Here is a 15,582-nt window from a genome sequence, read left to right on the forward strand (position 1 = left end):
AGGCAACCTTACTATGAATAAGAAGCTGTTTTCAAAATGGGCTGCAGTGCTAATGCCCCTGCCAATATTTCTCCCAACAAACAAATTTCACTATTTTATTCTAGGGTTGTGGGGGTTTCTTTTGTTTGTTGGCTGCTTATGTGTTAAGTTCCAAGTTTGGAAAGAGGCAAAGATCTTATATATTGCTTTTTTTAGCTGTGGATCTCTGCTGCAATCACTTAATTGACAGCAAAATAGGTGTCTGGGAGGAAATGCAACTGCCTGGTGCTGCACCAGGGGTGAATAGATCAGGGAGAACATTCAAGGTGTCACATTTCATCCAGCCTGTGACTCTGCCTTTTAATCTTTGTTATGCCAAAGGGAGAGACACCTGCCACAGCTTTTGTGGGCCTACTAAGAAAAAGCACAATTATCAATGAGCCACGCGCTTTTGGCCAGCACTTTCACTGAAGCAAAAGCCTGAAAACAAGGACAAGAGACTACCTGGCTACAGCAGCCAAAACCACAAACTATCCAAGGCACTTTGGCTGTTTTCCAGGACAGGAGCCAATGACCACTCTGATGGTCCTGATAAGAGTATTTGAGCACTGCCATGGACACATCTGTGGCCGTGCTTCAACCAGAGACACTGCACAGAAATCCTTGTTGCACTAACACCAGTGCCCACCTCTCCCTGCCTCCTCCTCCACTGCTGCCAGGCAAGGATGGTAGCTGGATACAGGAGATGACAACAGATGAAAAAACCAAACCCAACGAGATACATCTCTGGGCTATTCCTGATTTATAACTTTTTCACTTGTCATTGTTGCTTCTCATTGCCTCATTGAAACCACTGTAGCAACTGCAATATTACATCAAGCACTATATTACTTGAAAGAACTTTATTTTCCATGTCAGATTATATCTTATTTAAACAAAAAGTGCTTTGTGAAACCAACAGGAGAGAGAGATTTAGAAGTGAGAGTGCTGATACATACACTTCTGTAACTCATCATACTTGTGCCTAAGGTAACTGAGATGCTTACTTCTGTTAAAGTTAATACACATGAAATGTGGCTTTAATTTCAAGTGCTCTCATTTTCAGTTGCTGTCAAAAAAAACCTAGAGCAGAATAATGGGATTGATCAACGCTGATGGAGTCAGGAACAGCAATTCCTTAACACACGGATATACAACATGTGTGGGAAGGATAACGTAATTTTGTGTTAATTTTCTTTTGATCATTAAAACTGCTTGTCAGCTTAGTTACTGCTGTAGCATTCTCACAATGAAAGAACAGTCGCTTTAACTCAGCTCCCACAATCTGAGAGGAACAGAGATTGCCAAAGAGTGATCCTGTCGAACAAGACTTGCCCTTGACTACATTTTTTCCACCCTACTTCAGCTCCCACCCTTGGCATAAAGCTGCACCCCAGCGAAACTGCAGAAACCTAACACACCGGGGCTGCCTCCCAATGGGGGCACTACATCTTCCACAAGATCAAATGGATTTTCAAACAGGAATAAGTTGAGACACACAGTAAGTAAAACTCTCTCACCCACAGAACCATTGCCCCTCAATTTAACCCCAGAGATACTGACAGTTCCTATAGCTTGGGCAATTGTTCATTCTCACTGTTGAAAGCTTACATATAAAAAAATAAAGGATAATGAAACTGTGGTTACAGAATGAGTTACTTACATTGAACAATTGAATCCCATAGTGCTTTGAAATTTCCTGCATAAATAACTTTTCAGTCTCCCACATGTTGTGTGCCTGTTTCACAATATGTTCCAGGTCTGAGCTCTGGCAGAGTAAGACAGACATATTCCAACTTTGCTTTAATACAGATCTCATCCTTCAAAATCAACACTTTAAACTTCTAATGCTTCAGGGTAAGCAGAAGGAATATTCTGTAAAAGATCCAAATCATCTGACAGATTCAGTGGTGTTAAGACACATACCACCACCAAAAAAAACACAAGTCCCTGAAACATCTTTTTCTGTGTATCAGAAAAACTGGAGTTCCAGATTAATTGATTACACACAACTACAGAATTGGATCAGCTTGGAGTAGCTATTCAATTTTTGTCATGGTAACGACTACAGTGTTTCCACTGTAAAAAAATACTTGAAATATTGCAGAAGTGGATTGATATGAAAACCTAGAGAGAAAATGTAACTTAAAGTGATTCAGTCTGAATATACAATGGTGGAAATGCATGTTCTTGAGATCCTTTAGATCAGGCACACTTGTATAACACTAATGATTTCCTTCTGAAGCTGATGGAGATTTCTTCTTTGTAACTTTTCCTTTCTTTCTTTTTTTATCTGGGCATACATCTAATGAGAAAACAAAAAAAATAAAGAAGCTTGCAAGAAACAGATACAGGTACAACTTGGACCTGTGAATGGCTGTTGATTTCCTCCAAATTTCTTTCCTCTCTAAGCCTCTGATGTTCACTACAGATCTTGACAGACTTGTCTCCATACATCCCGAGTCAAGACTTCTTCCTTAAACAACAACTTCAAGTGAGATTTTCTCCGCTTGTACTGGCCTCCAGATGCTCTTTTACAACAAGCAAACAAGATGCAGAAGAGAAGCTTGGGGGACCTCAAAGCCCATCACAGGATTACTGGGACAGACAGGACCTTACAGATTTCCATACTGAGGGTGTTACAAGGCGGAGCCTCAGCACTTCCTTCACAGCACAGCAGTAGACATCCCAAATCTGGTGCAGGTGTGTTAACTGGATGTAGATCATCTTGATCCTGCTCTTGAGGCAACTGTAGCTACAACACTAAGCAGAGTAAACCAAACCTCTCTAAATTCTTGCCTATGAGATGAAACAGCAGAAAGTGGAGTGGGAGGATTGTGAGGTTGATGAAGTTCAAGCCAGGAGATGCCATAAATGGTCTTTCAAACACATAATCTTTAATAGAATTTCTGTTACCAAAAGTGTGGGTGGCAGGTTTCATTATCAGACCTTTGTGTTCAGGTTCTTACCCCCACAAGAACACACAGTGCAGCTTATGGCAAAGGGTGAAGAATGTGCACACACTACACCTGCTGATGAAACCACAACTTCACCGCCTAAAACACAAAGGCAGTTCAGTATTTATTTCTTGCAGCTATTGATCCAGCTGCGGATGCATCTGAGAGATCTGATGCATCTTTTAAAGCTCTCATGATAGGAGGATAAAATTCTGCCACACAGCAAATGATGAGCATAGGTAGAGAAAAAGAAGTGTGAATGTATTTTAGGGGAAAAATAGCAACAAGGCCCTTTGTGTGCAGCAACGTGTCTGTAAAAAATAAGAACAACTAAATCAACTCCTGCGTGGAGAATATTCTATAGAAATTAAATAATGAAACTGATTGTACACTGCAACTCTATCTATTTATTCATTTTTATTCCTCTCATTTGGCAGTTACAACTGACAAATACAACTATTAGCATAATTTCCCCTGCAACCTTATTCCTTCCTTTTTTGAAAATCAGGATTTACCTTGCATTCCAAGAAAGTATTTTCCCACTGAAAATAATTATTTCCAATAAAAAAAAAATCAAACAAGCCTCAGAGAAGCAATTCCCTTGTAGGAGAGAATCAAAACAACCTACAAACCCATTAAACTAATGCTGATTATTTTCTTATTTCCACAAAGACAATCTTTTCACAGCTGGATACTGCTCAGGAAGGAGGCACCCAGCTTGAGCTGTTTTTGTGTTATTGTGCCACAAATAAATTCCTCTAAGGATCCAAACATCTGGGACTCTGCTGTGGGAAACCCAGGGTTGAACCAGTAAGGAAACCTTGTGTGACTGTGTGAGTGTGGGGTGTGCAGGGAGCCAAGAGGGGCACCCCTGGGGTCACTGGAGCTGCTCACTGTGAAGGGGCCTCAATGCCAGCAGTGAAAATCTCGGGTGGTGTGTTTCTGCCAGAGTGGCTCCTGGATGGTCAGACAGGAAAGCTTCCTTAATAGTTCCACTGTTAAAGTTCCAGTGGGCTAATTACTGTTGCTTCCCAGCCCTGTTCTTTGGTGTTTCGCACACCATGATTATAACAATTTTTTTCTCATCACTAAAAAAATTAATATTTAGGCGTAAATTTTCATATGTGAACCCTGAGGCTGACAGCTGAAACAGAGCAGCTGCAAACTGCCTAATAGCCAGGCACATAAGTACTTACTTGCTGGCAGTACTTATTACTGACAGTTTTATTTATCATATCCATCCAGAGCATACAAGCAAGATCATGATACCATTAAGCAAAGCCTTATACACAACTCATGCAGAAGACTGTGTCTGCCCAGGATAAAATAAGCAACTGAGATTGAAAATACAGCATATATATACAGCTAACCCAGGATGCTGTAGAAACAACAGCTAACCCAGAGGCTGAGCGGTACTTCTTTTTATGACCTGGTTCAGCTGGAGAGGTGCAAGGCATGAGAAAACATTCTGAAAGGAAAGGTCACCTTTTACCAAATAAATTCAAAGTGGAGTGCCTATTCAGATAGTGGGCAAAGAAGGAACACAATTATGTAATGGGCTTGTCTTACCTTGCAGGAGTTTACTGGCATCCTTCCTGGACACATTAACTATTAGTTATTTACTTTGCTTTTTCACTAGCCATGTTCACAATGCACAAAGTGTTGCTGTGGTCTGTGGTGATCCTCTGATGGTTTTTGTGCCCTGCATTGTATGGCAGTCACAAAATAGAAACGTGACAGAGGTGTTCTGGGGGAAGAAACCTGCTGCCACGGAACTGCTCAGATGACAAGGAGAGCAGATCCTCTCAGCTCTATGAGGAGAGGGATGCTCTGCACCCTCCTCACCAACCCTGCCACAGCCAGGAGACTCAAACCTGGAGCTGCAAGGGCAGGCCCTACCTCATCATCCCCTTGCTTACAAGTATACCTGTACCTGTCTGAAACACAAGGCAGGGGAATTTCAGCTGGGGAATGTTGTCATTATACTGCAAGAGTTCTATTATCATTATATTGCAAGGGTTCCACATTGCTAGAGTTTCGTACCTCCTTGATGTTTCTTGTAGGCAACTCCTATAGGCACTGACTCCTCCCAGCCTCACAGTAGCCAACTGACTCCAGTTCCCACCAATCCACTCTTTTATAACACTCTTCTTATTGGCTACACGTGTGGGCTGTTAACATCAGGCCTGCTCCTAATCTTTAGTAATTGGTTCAGCAGCAACTCTTTAGGGGGTAAGATTACATTCTATACCACCTTCATTTACCCATACTGTATCCCCCTACAGGGGAAGGCCTCAGGAAATGAGGTGCTGATGCTGAGAGCCATGGAAAGACATTGCAGGGCCAAAAACCTATTTTGGCGTCCTCTGTGCTTGCTGCAGAATGGAGCCTGAGCTCCATCTGTGCATTTGTACAGAAAAAGTTCAGCTTCCCTTGCTGGGGAATCAGCCTGTCAGATTCCCTGATATCTAAGGTCACAAAGACATATTTTCTTTTTTGGGCACCGGACCTAGTGAAATTAAACCAGAGGTCTACCCAGGACAGATAAGTGGTCAAAGCAATCAGATTTCCCTAGGGCCAAAGGCAGACAGGCTGATTGTGCTTTTCTGAAAATAATCCACTCAACTAAAAGATGCTGTATTTCTCTCCCAAAATCATTACTTTTTATCAATAATATGAATATCCTTAAAACCATCAATGCTAAATAAAACTTGAGGTCACAGCATTTTTGCCCAGGTGTGTAATACTCCCAGGGATCTGCAGGCACTAATACAGAGAGGACTCATTAATATAGAGATTAAGATTCAATTTAAATGCTTTCCTAGGTCCTGGAAAGCATTCAAAGTCCTCAAAGAACATGTTCTTAACATAGACCTCACAGCATCTTTAACTGCTGAAGGACTTTCAGTCCATCTACACAAAAGAATTAACAGGAACACTTCCCACAGAAACTAGCCTGCATGTGAAATTAAATGCTTTCCCCATCCTGAAATGTGAATATGAAAGTAAACAGTGATGCTCTGGGTGCTGAAACAAGGACATGAAGGGATTCACCCCAGCCAAATCAGAGCAGTGGTTCTCTGACTGCATGGGTAAGAGTAACCTAGAGCAAGAGCACCCTGATTCCTTGCTAGACACAGTAAGAAACTGCTATAACACAAATACATCATCTGTTGACAAACATTTGCGCCTGTAATGCAAAATAACTGATTTGAGAAACTATTTGGAGATTTTAAATATCATAACAGCAATGCTGATCCTTGTTGCACAAACCCTGTTGCTTTTACATGCGATATCTGCGTACCTCGGTACATGTTACTATACAACAAACACAGTTATCCATTAATTGCCAAAGATTAGAAATGACAAACAGAAGAAAAAGGAGGAAAAAACCCTGAGGGTTAAAAAAAAAAAACAGACAGGAAAGGAATAAAGGAATAAGTAAAAATGACAAGGAAAAAAAAGCAAATTTAGGGGAATGATGCCCCCATGTTCCTCTTGTTTGAGGGAAAACTATCCAGAAAATAGTTGGTGCCTAGACACACTATCAACAGTACATCAAATTTTGGGGTGATCAGTGTCATGGCTCAGTCTTATACAAGACAGTGTAACTTGTAACTTGATCCAGATCCAGCAAAGCAATAGGACTAATGTTTAATTTTCAGCTTGTGAGCAATGCTACTGAATGCAAACTTCTTGTGACTTCAAAAACACAAGATATTTTATTTCCTTAAACTCTTTCTTGGGTAAAAAGGAGGTTTATTGTTAAGTTAAAATACCTAAAGGTCCTGATTGAAGTCTCAAAACACTTTAAAACATTACTTTAGAGCCCTTACCTTGAATTAAGAAAGAATTAGTTTGGTTCTGGTTTCTTAAAGTCATAAAATGATCAGCAAAATCTTTACTCAAATCACTTGGCTCATATTTACAGTTATTTTTTTCACAGCCAAGAGGGCTCAAAACACTTCAAAATGTGAGGACAGAGACTCCTGTGTTGCTAGTCTTGTCTCTGGGACAAAAACCTAAGACTCATAAAAGCATAAGAATTGTTGATTTTGAATGTACTCTGCACCTTGAACCTCCTGAGGATTTTACTAACTGAAACAGACCAGGATTACTTCCCTCCCCTTCTGGGGGATGCTTCTGCAATAGTGCAAGCCCAGTTGAAGAACTGCAGCAATGAAATGTTAGCTCAATCTGGATGAAGAAAACCTGCTTTCCTTTCCCTATACCCTCCATACTCACTTTTGTCCCCACACTTTGCAGTCTCTGCATTTCATCTCACTTAAAATATGACAGCCTCTCTCTGTTAGAAGCAGTTGCTTGAGAAGCTCTGAGAGGAGATCACTCTCCTGCTGGGTACAATGTGTGGTGCTGAGTGGAAGGAAATGAACTTCAGCTGCTGAAACAGCTTCTTCTGGAAACTTATGGGAACCAGGTCCCAAGATTCCCCTATCTGATTTAAAAGCCCTTTCGTAAAGATATTTATCTAAACATTTTTAAACAGATCTTTTCATTCATCCCTGAATTGAGAATAAAAGCAATCTGATAAAAAAATGCACAGGCTACATGCCAAAGCAGAAGCAGTATTCATTGGCCTTGGAATATAGTTCTTTTACTGGAAGCATTTCAAAAATAAGGACCATGGCCATCACAAAAAAACCAAAACAACAAAAAAATCCCAACCAAACAAAATACCCAGACACAAACAAAACACAGAACCAAAACAAAAACCCAAAACCAACCAAACAAAAAGCCAAACAAAAAATAATTACTCAAACAAACAACCCCCCGAAAACCCCCCAAAATCAGCTTATTTTAGCAGGTACTCTTCAGAATAGACTTTTCATCCTCAATTATCAGTTCATAAATCTAGAATTTCTCAGTTGCTAGCAAATTTGTGAAGGTCACCAAACAAGGACATAATGAAGTTATTGAGATTTAGAAAATTTAAAACAATATGAACTATTTTCTTTTCACAGTGCACTGGATTTTCCAGAGATGTTCCCTTTAGCAAACGGCCAGTAGAAAACCAAAATCCAGAAACAGCCAAGAAAGAAATTCCCTTTCAACCACCAAGATCGATTATCTGCAAATAAACTTGGATATATTTTCCTTTGGGATTAAATTAAATAGTTGATAATGATATCATTTCAAAGTTTCAAGTATTCAAAAGTAACACAAGCTCTAGGAGGATAGGAGGATTGGGGAAGGACCACGAATTTATAAGGCAGCTCAAACACATTCCCCATCAAAGGAATCACAACTTCTTGAGGAACTACCAGGAGAAGCCAATATCCAAACTCACTGAAGTGGCAAGCCTTGCACTCCCATAGAAAACTGTAAGACAAGAACACCTTGATTCCTCACTGCCAGAACATGACTCCTTTTACTTCCTTTGAACAGCGCATGGCAATGCACACCTCAGCATCCTCACATCTGAAGTTCCTATGCGACATTGACAGGAGTGAATGCCTCAAAAAAAATCAGTAACTAAAGTCAGGATGATAAACCTTCATTTTGGCATCTACCAAGCCAATTCTTCCGTTTTCAAAATGAAAAAAAAAAAAGAAAAAAATTTTAATTTCATTTCATCCCAAAACAATTAGGTAATCCTACTCTGCAAAACAAGATGAAACAAAAATAAAATGACAAAACAAAGTCTCCCATCTTATTACCCACTCATGCATGCAAACTGACAGACTTTACTTCATAATGATTCACCAGAATATGCTCTTAGAACATAAAACAGAATGAAAATGTCTGCTTTTAGCATCCCAAGTATATACAAAACACCCTCTATTTTTTCTCCTGCTTTTCTGTCCTTGTCTTCTTTTCAGTAAATGAAACCAATCTTCCAGCTGGACCTTACAAGACATTTCCTATTATCTGCTGCCTATTTTCAAATTATAACCACAATGATTCTGACCTTATGGCTGGCAAAATCTGTGGGAATTACTTTCAGTAAGAAGGAAGAACAATTTTTTCTGTCATCCTCAATAGCCCCATTTGCAAGGATTTGGTTGAATAAAACAAAATCATCACTTTTTGGACAGAATTCAAATATCAACAAGATTAATTCAGAAATAAGACTCTGTATTTTGGAGTAAATGGCAGCAGCCATGTTACAATAGGTATAGCAGGCATCACTGCTGCTGTGGCAGCAATGCCGCTCTAATGGGCATTAAATTGACATGATGCAGACATTGAAAAATAAAGTTCAAGTACGAGGGTGTGCTTGCATGGGATGTGCCCTTAAATGATCTGTGTTCATCAATGACGGATTGTCAAAGATGAGAATTAATAAAGCAAAGCTACTACACACTGAGCTCACGTCTGGGAGAGCCAACAAAATTCTTCTTCCTCCCTTACCTTTTCCCTGACAATTGCATTTAACTGCCACACAGAAGGAGCAGCAGGTAGCTCCTCCTGGGCTGGAGTGCCTGGGAATCATCACAGTCTTACACTTGATATCCAAGCCCAAACATATTTACATTAGAGTAGATCAAATCAAAGCTCAACTTGAGACCAAGCATCCCCTGCATCAAGGCCCACAAGGGTGTCAGGTCAAAGAAAATGGTTTGCCAGAACATTTCATGACAGAAATTAGAGTCTCAGAATACAGAGGTGCAAAATCCTGCTAAAACCATGAGTCATGCAGTTTAGCTTTCCTGAACAGCATTCTTATATTCAGTGCCAACAGAGCTGATCAAAACGTTTTCCATTCACACATTTTAAGAGAATTCGGAGTTTTGATCAAACCAAAACCCACTTTTTAGATTTTTTCTTTTTAATATAATATCTCTTAATATTGTCAAAATTTAAATTTTTTCACCCACTACTTACTTCTCCATTGCAGTAATGGAGCAATTTCATGCTTATGACAACTGTTGGTTGCTATTAAAATAAATGCAGCAAGGTAGAATCACCACTTTTACATGTTATGGATTAGAAGGCAAGGAAAACAAAATTTAGACTGCAGATACTCCATCTCATCACCAGAACAAGGGTGAATAAAATCAAAGTGTAGCAACTGAAGTTCATTAGATACTTTAGACAGACCAAGAAGAATTTACTGTCATTTCTTATGACAGAACATGCTCTCTTAAAAAGAATTGGCAAACCCACTCCTTTTTACCCTATGAGTTTAGTAGATACCCATACAAAGCCAGAGAGCAGTCCTATTTAAAATAAGGTCTTTTATACAGCCCTTTTCTGATATTAACTGTATTTTTCTACTTTACATTAATTAGCAAGGATCATACAGATATCAGCACAGGAGAGAGAAGACAGCTCTGCCTCCTCATTGTGATGATTTTCACTTCTACCTTTCCAACCAAGCAACTCCCCCCAACTGTCTGGGAGAAAATGATGTTTTCATGGAGCTCAGCAAGCCAGGGACATGCAGGCTTCACAGCAGCTCTCATAAACCTGACTGCATTGACTTCAGTAAAGCCAAAGTGATTTTCATCAGCTGAGGAACTGGTCTGACCTGTACAGAACAGGCTACTGTGCACAGTAAAAGCCCAAAGGCTGAAACACTGAAATCCAAGCACCTAGACATAGATAAGAGGGGAACTTGAACTCCTTTCAAATGTGCAACAAATTTCTGTGGACTCCAGCACAGCAGGAACTTCCCTGGTGGCAAATTAGGGCTAATTCATTGGCACCATTTCAGCTACACTGATTTATTCCAGATTAGGTCCCATCCTTAAACTTCTGTGGTACTGGAGCATATATTCATGACCTAATCCATTATCACAGCATGGAGAAATGGAAGGAATGAAACAGCACAAATGAAGATTTTATCACTTAAATAAAATTGAGGGCTGTTATTCTTTGTATTTACTTCACAGAATCATTCATTTCTTACCTCACAGATACAAGCAAGCTATTGTTCAACTTCAGTTCTCTCAGATTAGGCAGATGCACACCTGTGGGAACAAAATAAAGAATCACTTTGTGGACTTGGGATTAGAGTAAAGGAAAATTATGACAATTACAAGTTGAAGCATCTAATTTTACAAGTATTTCTTAGCTGTTTCTGGCAGGCCTGTGCTGGACTTCTAAGAAAATCAATTATATTATTTCACTCAGAAACCATTTCATCCTTTGCATTTTTGAAACATATAGGTATTGTCTGCATGGCTACCCAGTTACAATTTTTGAACCCCTCACTGGAAATTCTGATGGCACCTTGTCAGACAGACAAGAAAAGAAACTGGCTTGATGTGTGACTGTTTTCTTTAGTCTGATTCCCCATCCTGATTGACTTTTAACTGAGTGATATTCTGCAGAGCTAAGGCATACTTTGGAGTACAGCATCCCATGACCTATTTAATGGCAAATAGTGATGGACTTACTGGATACACAGCCAAGTAACACTATTTCAAAATATAAATTTCGATCAAACAGCAACCACATAATGATCCATAGTAACAACATCATCTTTTATAGTTCACAGGTCCTCCAAATGCTACATTTTGCAAAGCATTGCTTTCTTCTTTTAATTTTCTAGATACAACTGTTTACCACTGAATTGCACAAGTTTCATACCTATAAAACCCTCAGTATGCTTTTGTTATTAATTTAATTAATGTGCTTTTTTTTGTATCCCTGAGAGACATTTGCCTTTTAGATTTACTCTAATGGTATTTCTGAAGCAAAATCATATACCAAATCCCTCCAAGTTGCAGAATAACTTACACATAAGCTCAAGTCTCAGACACCATTTCTTATGGACAGTAGCAAATGTTTACCCATTCATACCACCAGAGTTTACTCAAGGCTGGTAAGCATCCTCCAGTATAACATGCAACCATGTAGAAGTAATCCCAATTTTAGACAAATTGAACCATTGCTGAAACATTAAAATATGTTCTCAGCAAATATTTTTATGAGTTCTCTGAGTAACCACTGGCAAGGGTGATTTACCAATGTCCAGAAGGACGCCAGTCAAATGCTTTGCAAAGGATAAAAAAAAGAAAGGGGAGTGGGATCTCAAAAGCAAAGAAAGGAGGTCATGTTGTTCATTCCCCAAAGAGAACAAGAGCATTTATGTCAAAAACATTTTAATAAATCATGTTTTAATAGAAGCATTAGCTACATCTCATGTTATTTTGGAGTGATCATAATGCACATATTGATCTTCATGATGTACTGCAAGTTTTTAAGTTCATGTCTTTTCCAAGCACTTTTGAAAATACAAAAAATTCAAAACACACTGTGCAATTTTCTAACCTTGTTTTTCAAGCATTTTCCACAACCCACAAAAACTAAGAACAAATTAGAACACACAATCCTTGTCCTGCAGGGTATGCTTTCTCATGTCAAACAAGTTTTATATGTTTATATGTATATATGGCAACAAAATAATTTGGAGTCCTGGCAGAGGAAATATTAGGATCTCTGTTAATTACTCACAGCAGTCACACTAGCTGCTGAGCAAAGACTCCCTCAGCTACAAATCATGGCCTAGAAATTCGCCCCTCCCTCAAAAAAAAATCTAGATTCTAAAAAATTTCTATCCTCTTTATGACAAGGATGGAGAGATTAAATGTCATCCCCTGAAGAGTTAAAGGAAAAAATGAGAGGGATGCAGTAGCCTCCCCAGTCCCAGCTCCAAACTGAGTAATGGTGCCATGGATTCAGTCAGAGATGTAAAAGGGTTACCAAGCAAAGACTGATGCAAAGCACTGCAAAGAAAAGGAGTTTTAAGGACTAGTGTTAAGCACAAGATTTGAATGAGGAGTCAAGAGAAATGGAGAGACTTGCTCAAGAAAAAGCTTTTCACTGAATGCATTTAGGGTTGGCTCAGGAAAGAAGCAACTATTAAAGGATCCAAAGAGGCTGAGTGACAGGCTGATAATACAATTTTCACATCTGGTTAGTTCATTATTGTAACTTGATCTTCCATCTCAGATTTTTTTTGCAATTTGGCGCAATGTATCCCTGGGAAGTTGTACAGTGTTACACTTTAATGTGTGGTTTATGAGCTTGAAATAGAAGTATACAATGTGTGGTAGTGCAAAATTCTGCCAGTGATATTCTGTGATGTATTCCTGCAAGTCTGCAGGTTTTTCCCTCCTCTAAGTTTTATATCAATATGTAATTGTTCTTTGGTGCTAAGAATTCATTGTTCCATTGATTTTTCTGGTTTTTAGAGTCTCAAATACTTATAAATAGATTAGAGGCCAGAAGTTTAAATTAGGAAGAGAAAATTGTAAAATGAAGGTGACAAGATACTTATTCCAATGTAAAGGTGTATTTCTAATTTTTGTAATTCTAATCCTCATGGCATCTTTCCTCAGAGCAAGGACACATGATACTAACATAAAAATACTCAAAAATACAATAGTAATTATTTATAATATTAATTTTAGAAGTACAAGCAGTAGATTCCTTATCCTTATTCCTTCCTTTGTGTAATTTTGATTTTTAAAAACAAGAATGGGCCACAGAAATGCTGATGATTGCAGGACAAGGCTGAGAATTCAGAATGATGAGCAGTGTTATCTCATCTGTCTAGGATTCCCTTTCACTAAAGACTGGTTTTGTTACATGGCTCTGAAATTACTAACCACCAACAATGTACTAGTGTTAAACTATTCTACTCTACCAGTGGAACAAAACTAAATGAAAGGGCAGAAAGAAATCAAAGTGCAAGTTAGGTGAATAAAAGTGATAGACACATACACTCAATAACAAAGCCTGAAGTGCTGCACTTCACAGGCAGGGCAGCAGTGTAGATGTCTTTCCAAGGTGCCTTGGTACAGCTGGTGACATTTAGAAAACTGAGTAGGAGCAAAGAGAAAGCAGCCCAAATGCTGGTTTTATGATATTCTACAAGTTACAACACTTCTAACGCTGTTTACATTATGAAGTATTCTTTAAGTAGCATCATATATCTTTGTTTTTCTATTGTTAACAAAAAATCATTGTGGCTTGACTTGCATCTTTTGGAACATGAACTAGTGAAAAACAAACAAAAGAAATTACTGACAAATGCTTGCATTGGCATCAGGCAACCATCATGCTTTGTTGATCCTACAACACAAAACAGGCATATCAAAACAGGTTGTACTCTTCTAGCAAGAGCAACCTGAGATGCAAATTAAAGAGTCTATTTAGTTCACTTGAGCTGTGCTTGATCAAGCAAGATACATCACTTTGATGCTATTTCTACACAAGCATTTTTTGGCACATTTCTGGGATGAACTGGGCACTACAACTGGAGGTGAGAGCACAGCCCTTTCAGGCACACCCAAGGCAGCTGCAGTCGAGCTCCCTGAGATGGGAATCTCACAGAAAACACATCAGCGCAGGGTTTCACATAAGCACACTGCCCCAGTGCATACTTGTGACTCCTGGAGAGCCTGCCCAAGCCCTGCTGTGGGGCTTGTCCAAGCCTTGCTCAGTGAGTTTGTCAGCACCAGCTAAGCCATGACCATCCTGGGCAGGAAAACCCGTGCCAGCCTCTGTGCTGCTCCCTGGCCATGCAAGCACCTGCTGCTGCCATGCGGGCTGCCAGCAAAGGTGTCCCAGCTCTGCACCCAGAGTGCCAACAAGCAGGCCAAGAGGAAAGAGAGATGATGGCCCTGCATGAGAAATAGCACATGGCTACTTCTGAATCCTTGGCAGAGCTTTGCCTTGATCAAATGCCTGCAAGGGAAGTGGCAATCTCCAGACATGTAATCAACTTAGTCTGGCCACCAGCAGGCAACAATTCAATAAGGGCCAGCGAACAGCACTGTGGGTAACTTGATTTGGAGCTATTAAAATTACTTAGGAATAAGAGGACTATGTAGTGTCTTAAATGACTCTATCCCACCATTATTTTCAACAGGAATTTCTATGAGCTGGTCATAAATGCAATTCCATACCTGTCAGCAATCAAAAGTGAAGGGATAAGCTAATGAAAAGGAAATAGTCCCTCTGAACATAAACTGAGGTCTACATGCAGCTGAGGAGCACAGAAATCAACCCCAAGATATGTAAAGCTGGATACAAGACTTGCCAGGGCATTCAGGGTTTCATCTATCACTCAGCAAGGTGCACTGAAAACAGCTAGAGAATTCAGCAATTACCCCAAGCCCTGCAAAGATTCAGATTTAAGCTCTGGCATGAAGCCTTTCATTTTAAATTTTAAAACTGATCGCATGAGAATATTTCAATATCAGTCTTTTCATGTTTTAGTCCACGCCTTGTCCCTAAGAAAAGTACTCTTCCCCCCTATCATGTCATGCCATTTTGTAGAGGCAGACCTGACAAACTGGACAAGGTTAACAGGATGGTGCTTTAAAGAGTAGCCCATGCCAAAGTGGAATGGTCTCAAGAAAAACATCAAGCAACAAGTTTTAAATCACTCTGGAAATCTTTAGGCCCTGAGGAGTGTTTGTGTTACAGTCTGTAACACAGGCTGTGAACCTTGAAATGTTTCTCAAATGAAAACTGGTGTAAATTTGGGATTTGAGTGCTGCAAGGTTCCAGGTGACTCAGAGTTATGGGCAGTCTTGTAGCTTTTAACACTTTCACCTGGCCATTTAAGACCTTGCCTGGCCTATTTTATCTTTACACATAAAACCAGTCAAAACAATATTGTTTACTG

General features: G+C 39.5%; 1 protein-coding gene across 3 annotated transcripts in view; it reads right to left on the reverse strand.

Annotated features, from left to right (window-relative positions):
• LRRC56 (leucine rich repeat containing 56) overlaps positions 1 to 15,582 on the reverse strand; it is a 57,968-nt gene that overhangs the window by 21,697 nt on the left and 20,689 nt on the right. For all 3 annotated transcript variants that reach the window (XM_030949868.1, XM_030949869.1, XM_030949866.1), the window contains one exon: positions 10,849 to 10,909. In XM_030949868.1, the coding sequence (XP_030805728.1) occupies positions 10,849 to 10,909 (61 nt within the window). The remainder of the gene's footprint in view (positions 1 to 10,848; positions 10,910 to 15,582) is intronic.

The sequence above is a fragment of the Camarhynchus parvulus genome, chromosome 5 (genome assembly GCF_901933205.1).
Source record: "Camarhynchus parvulus chromosome 5, STF_HiC, whole genome shotgun sequence".
In the NCBI taxonomy this organism is placed as follows: domain Eukaryota; kingdom Metazoa; phylum Chordata; class Aves; order Passeriformes; family Thraupidae; genus Camarhynchus; species Camarhynchus parvulus.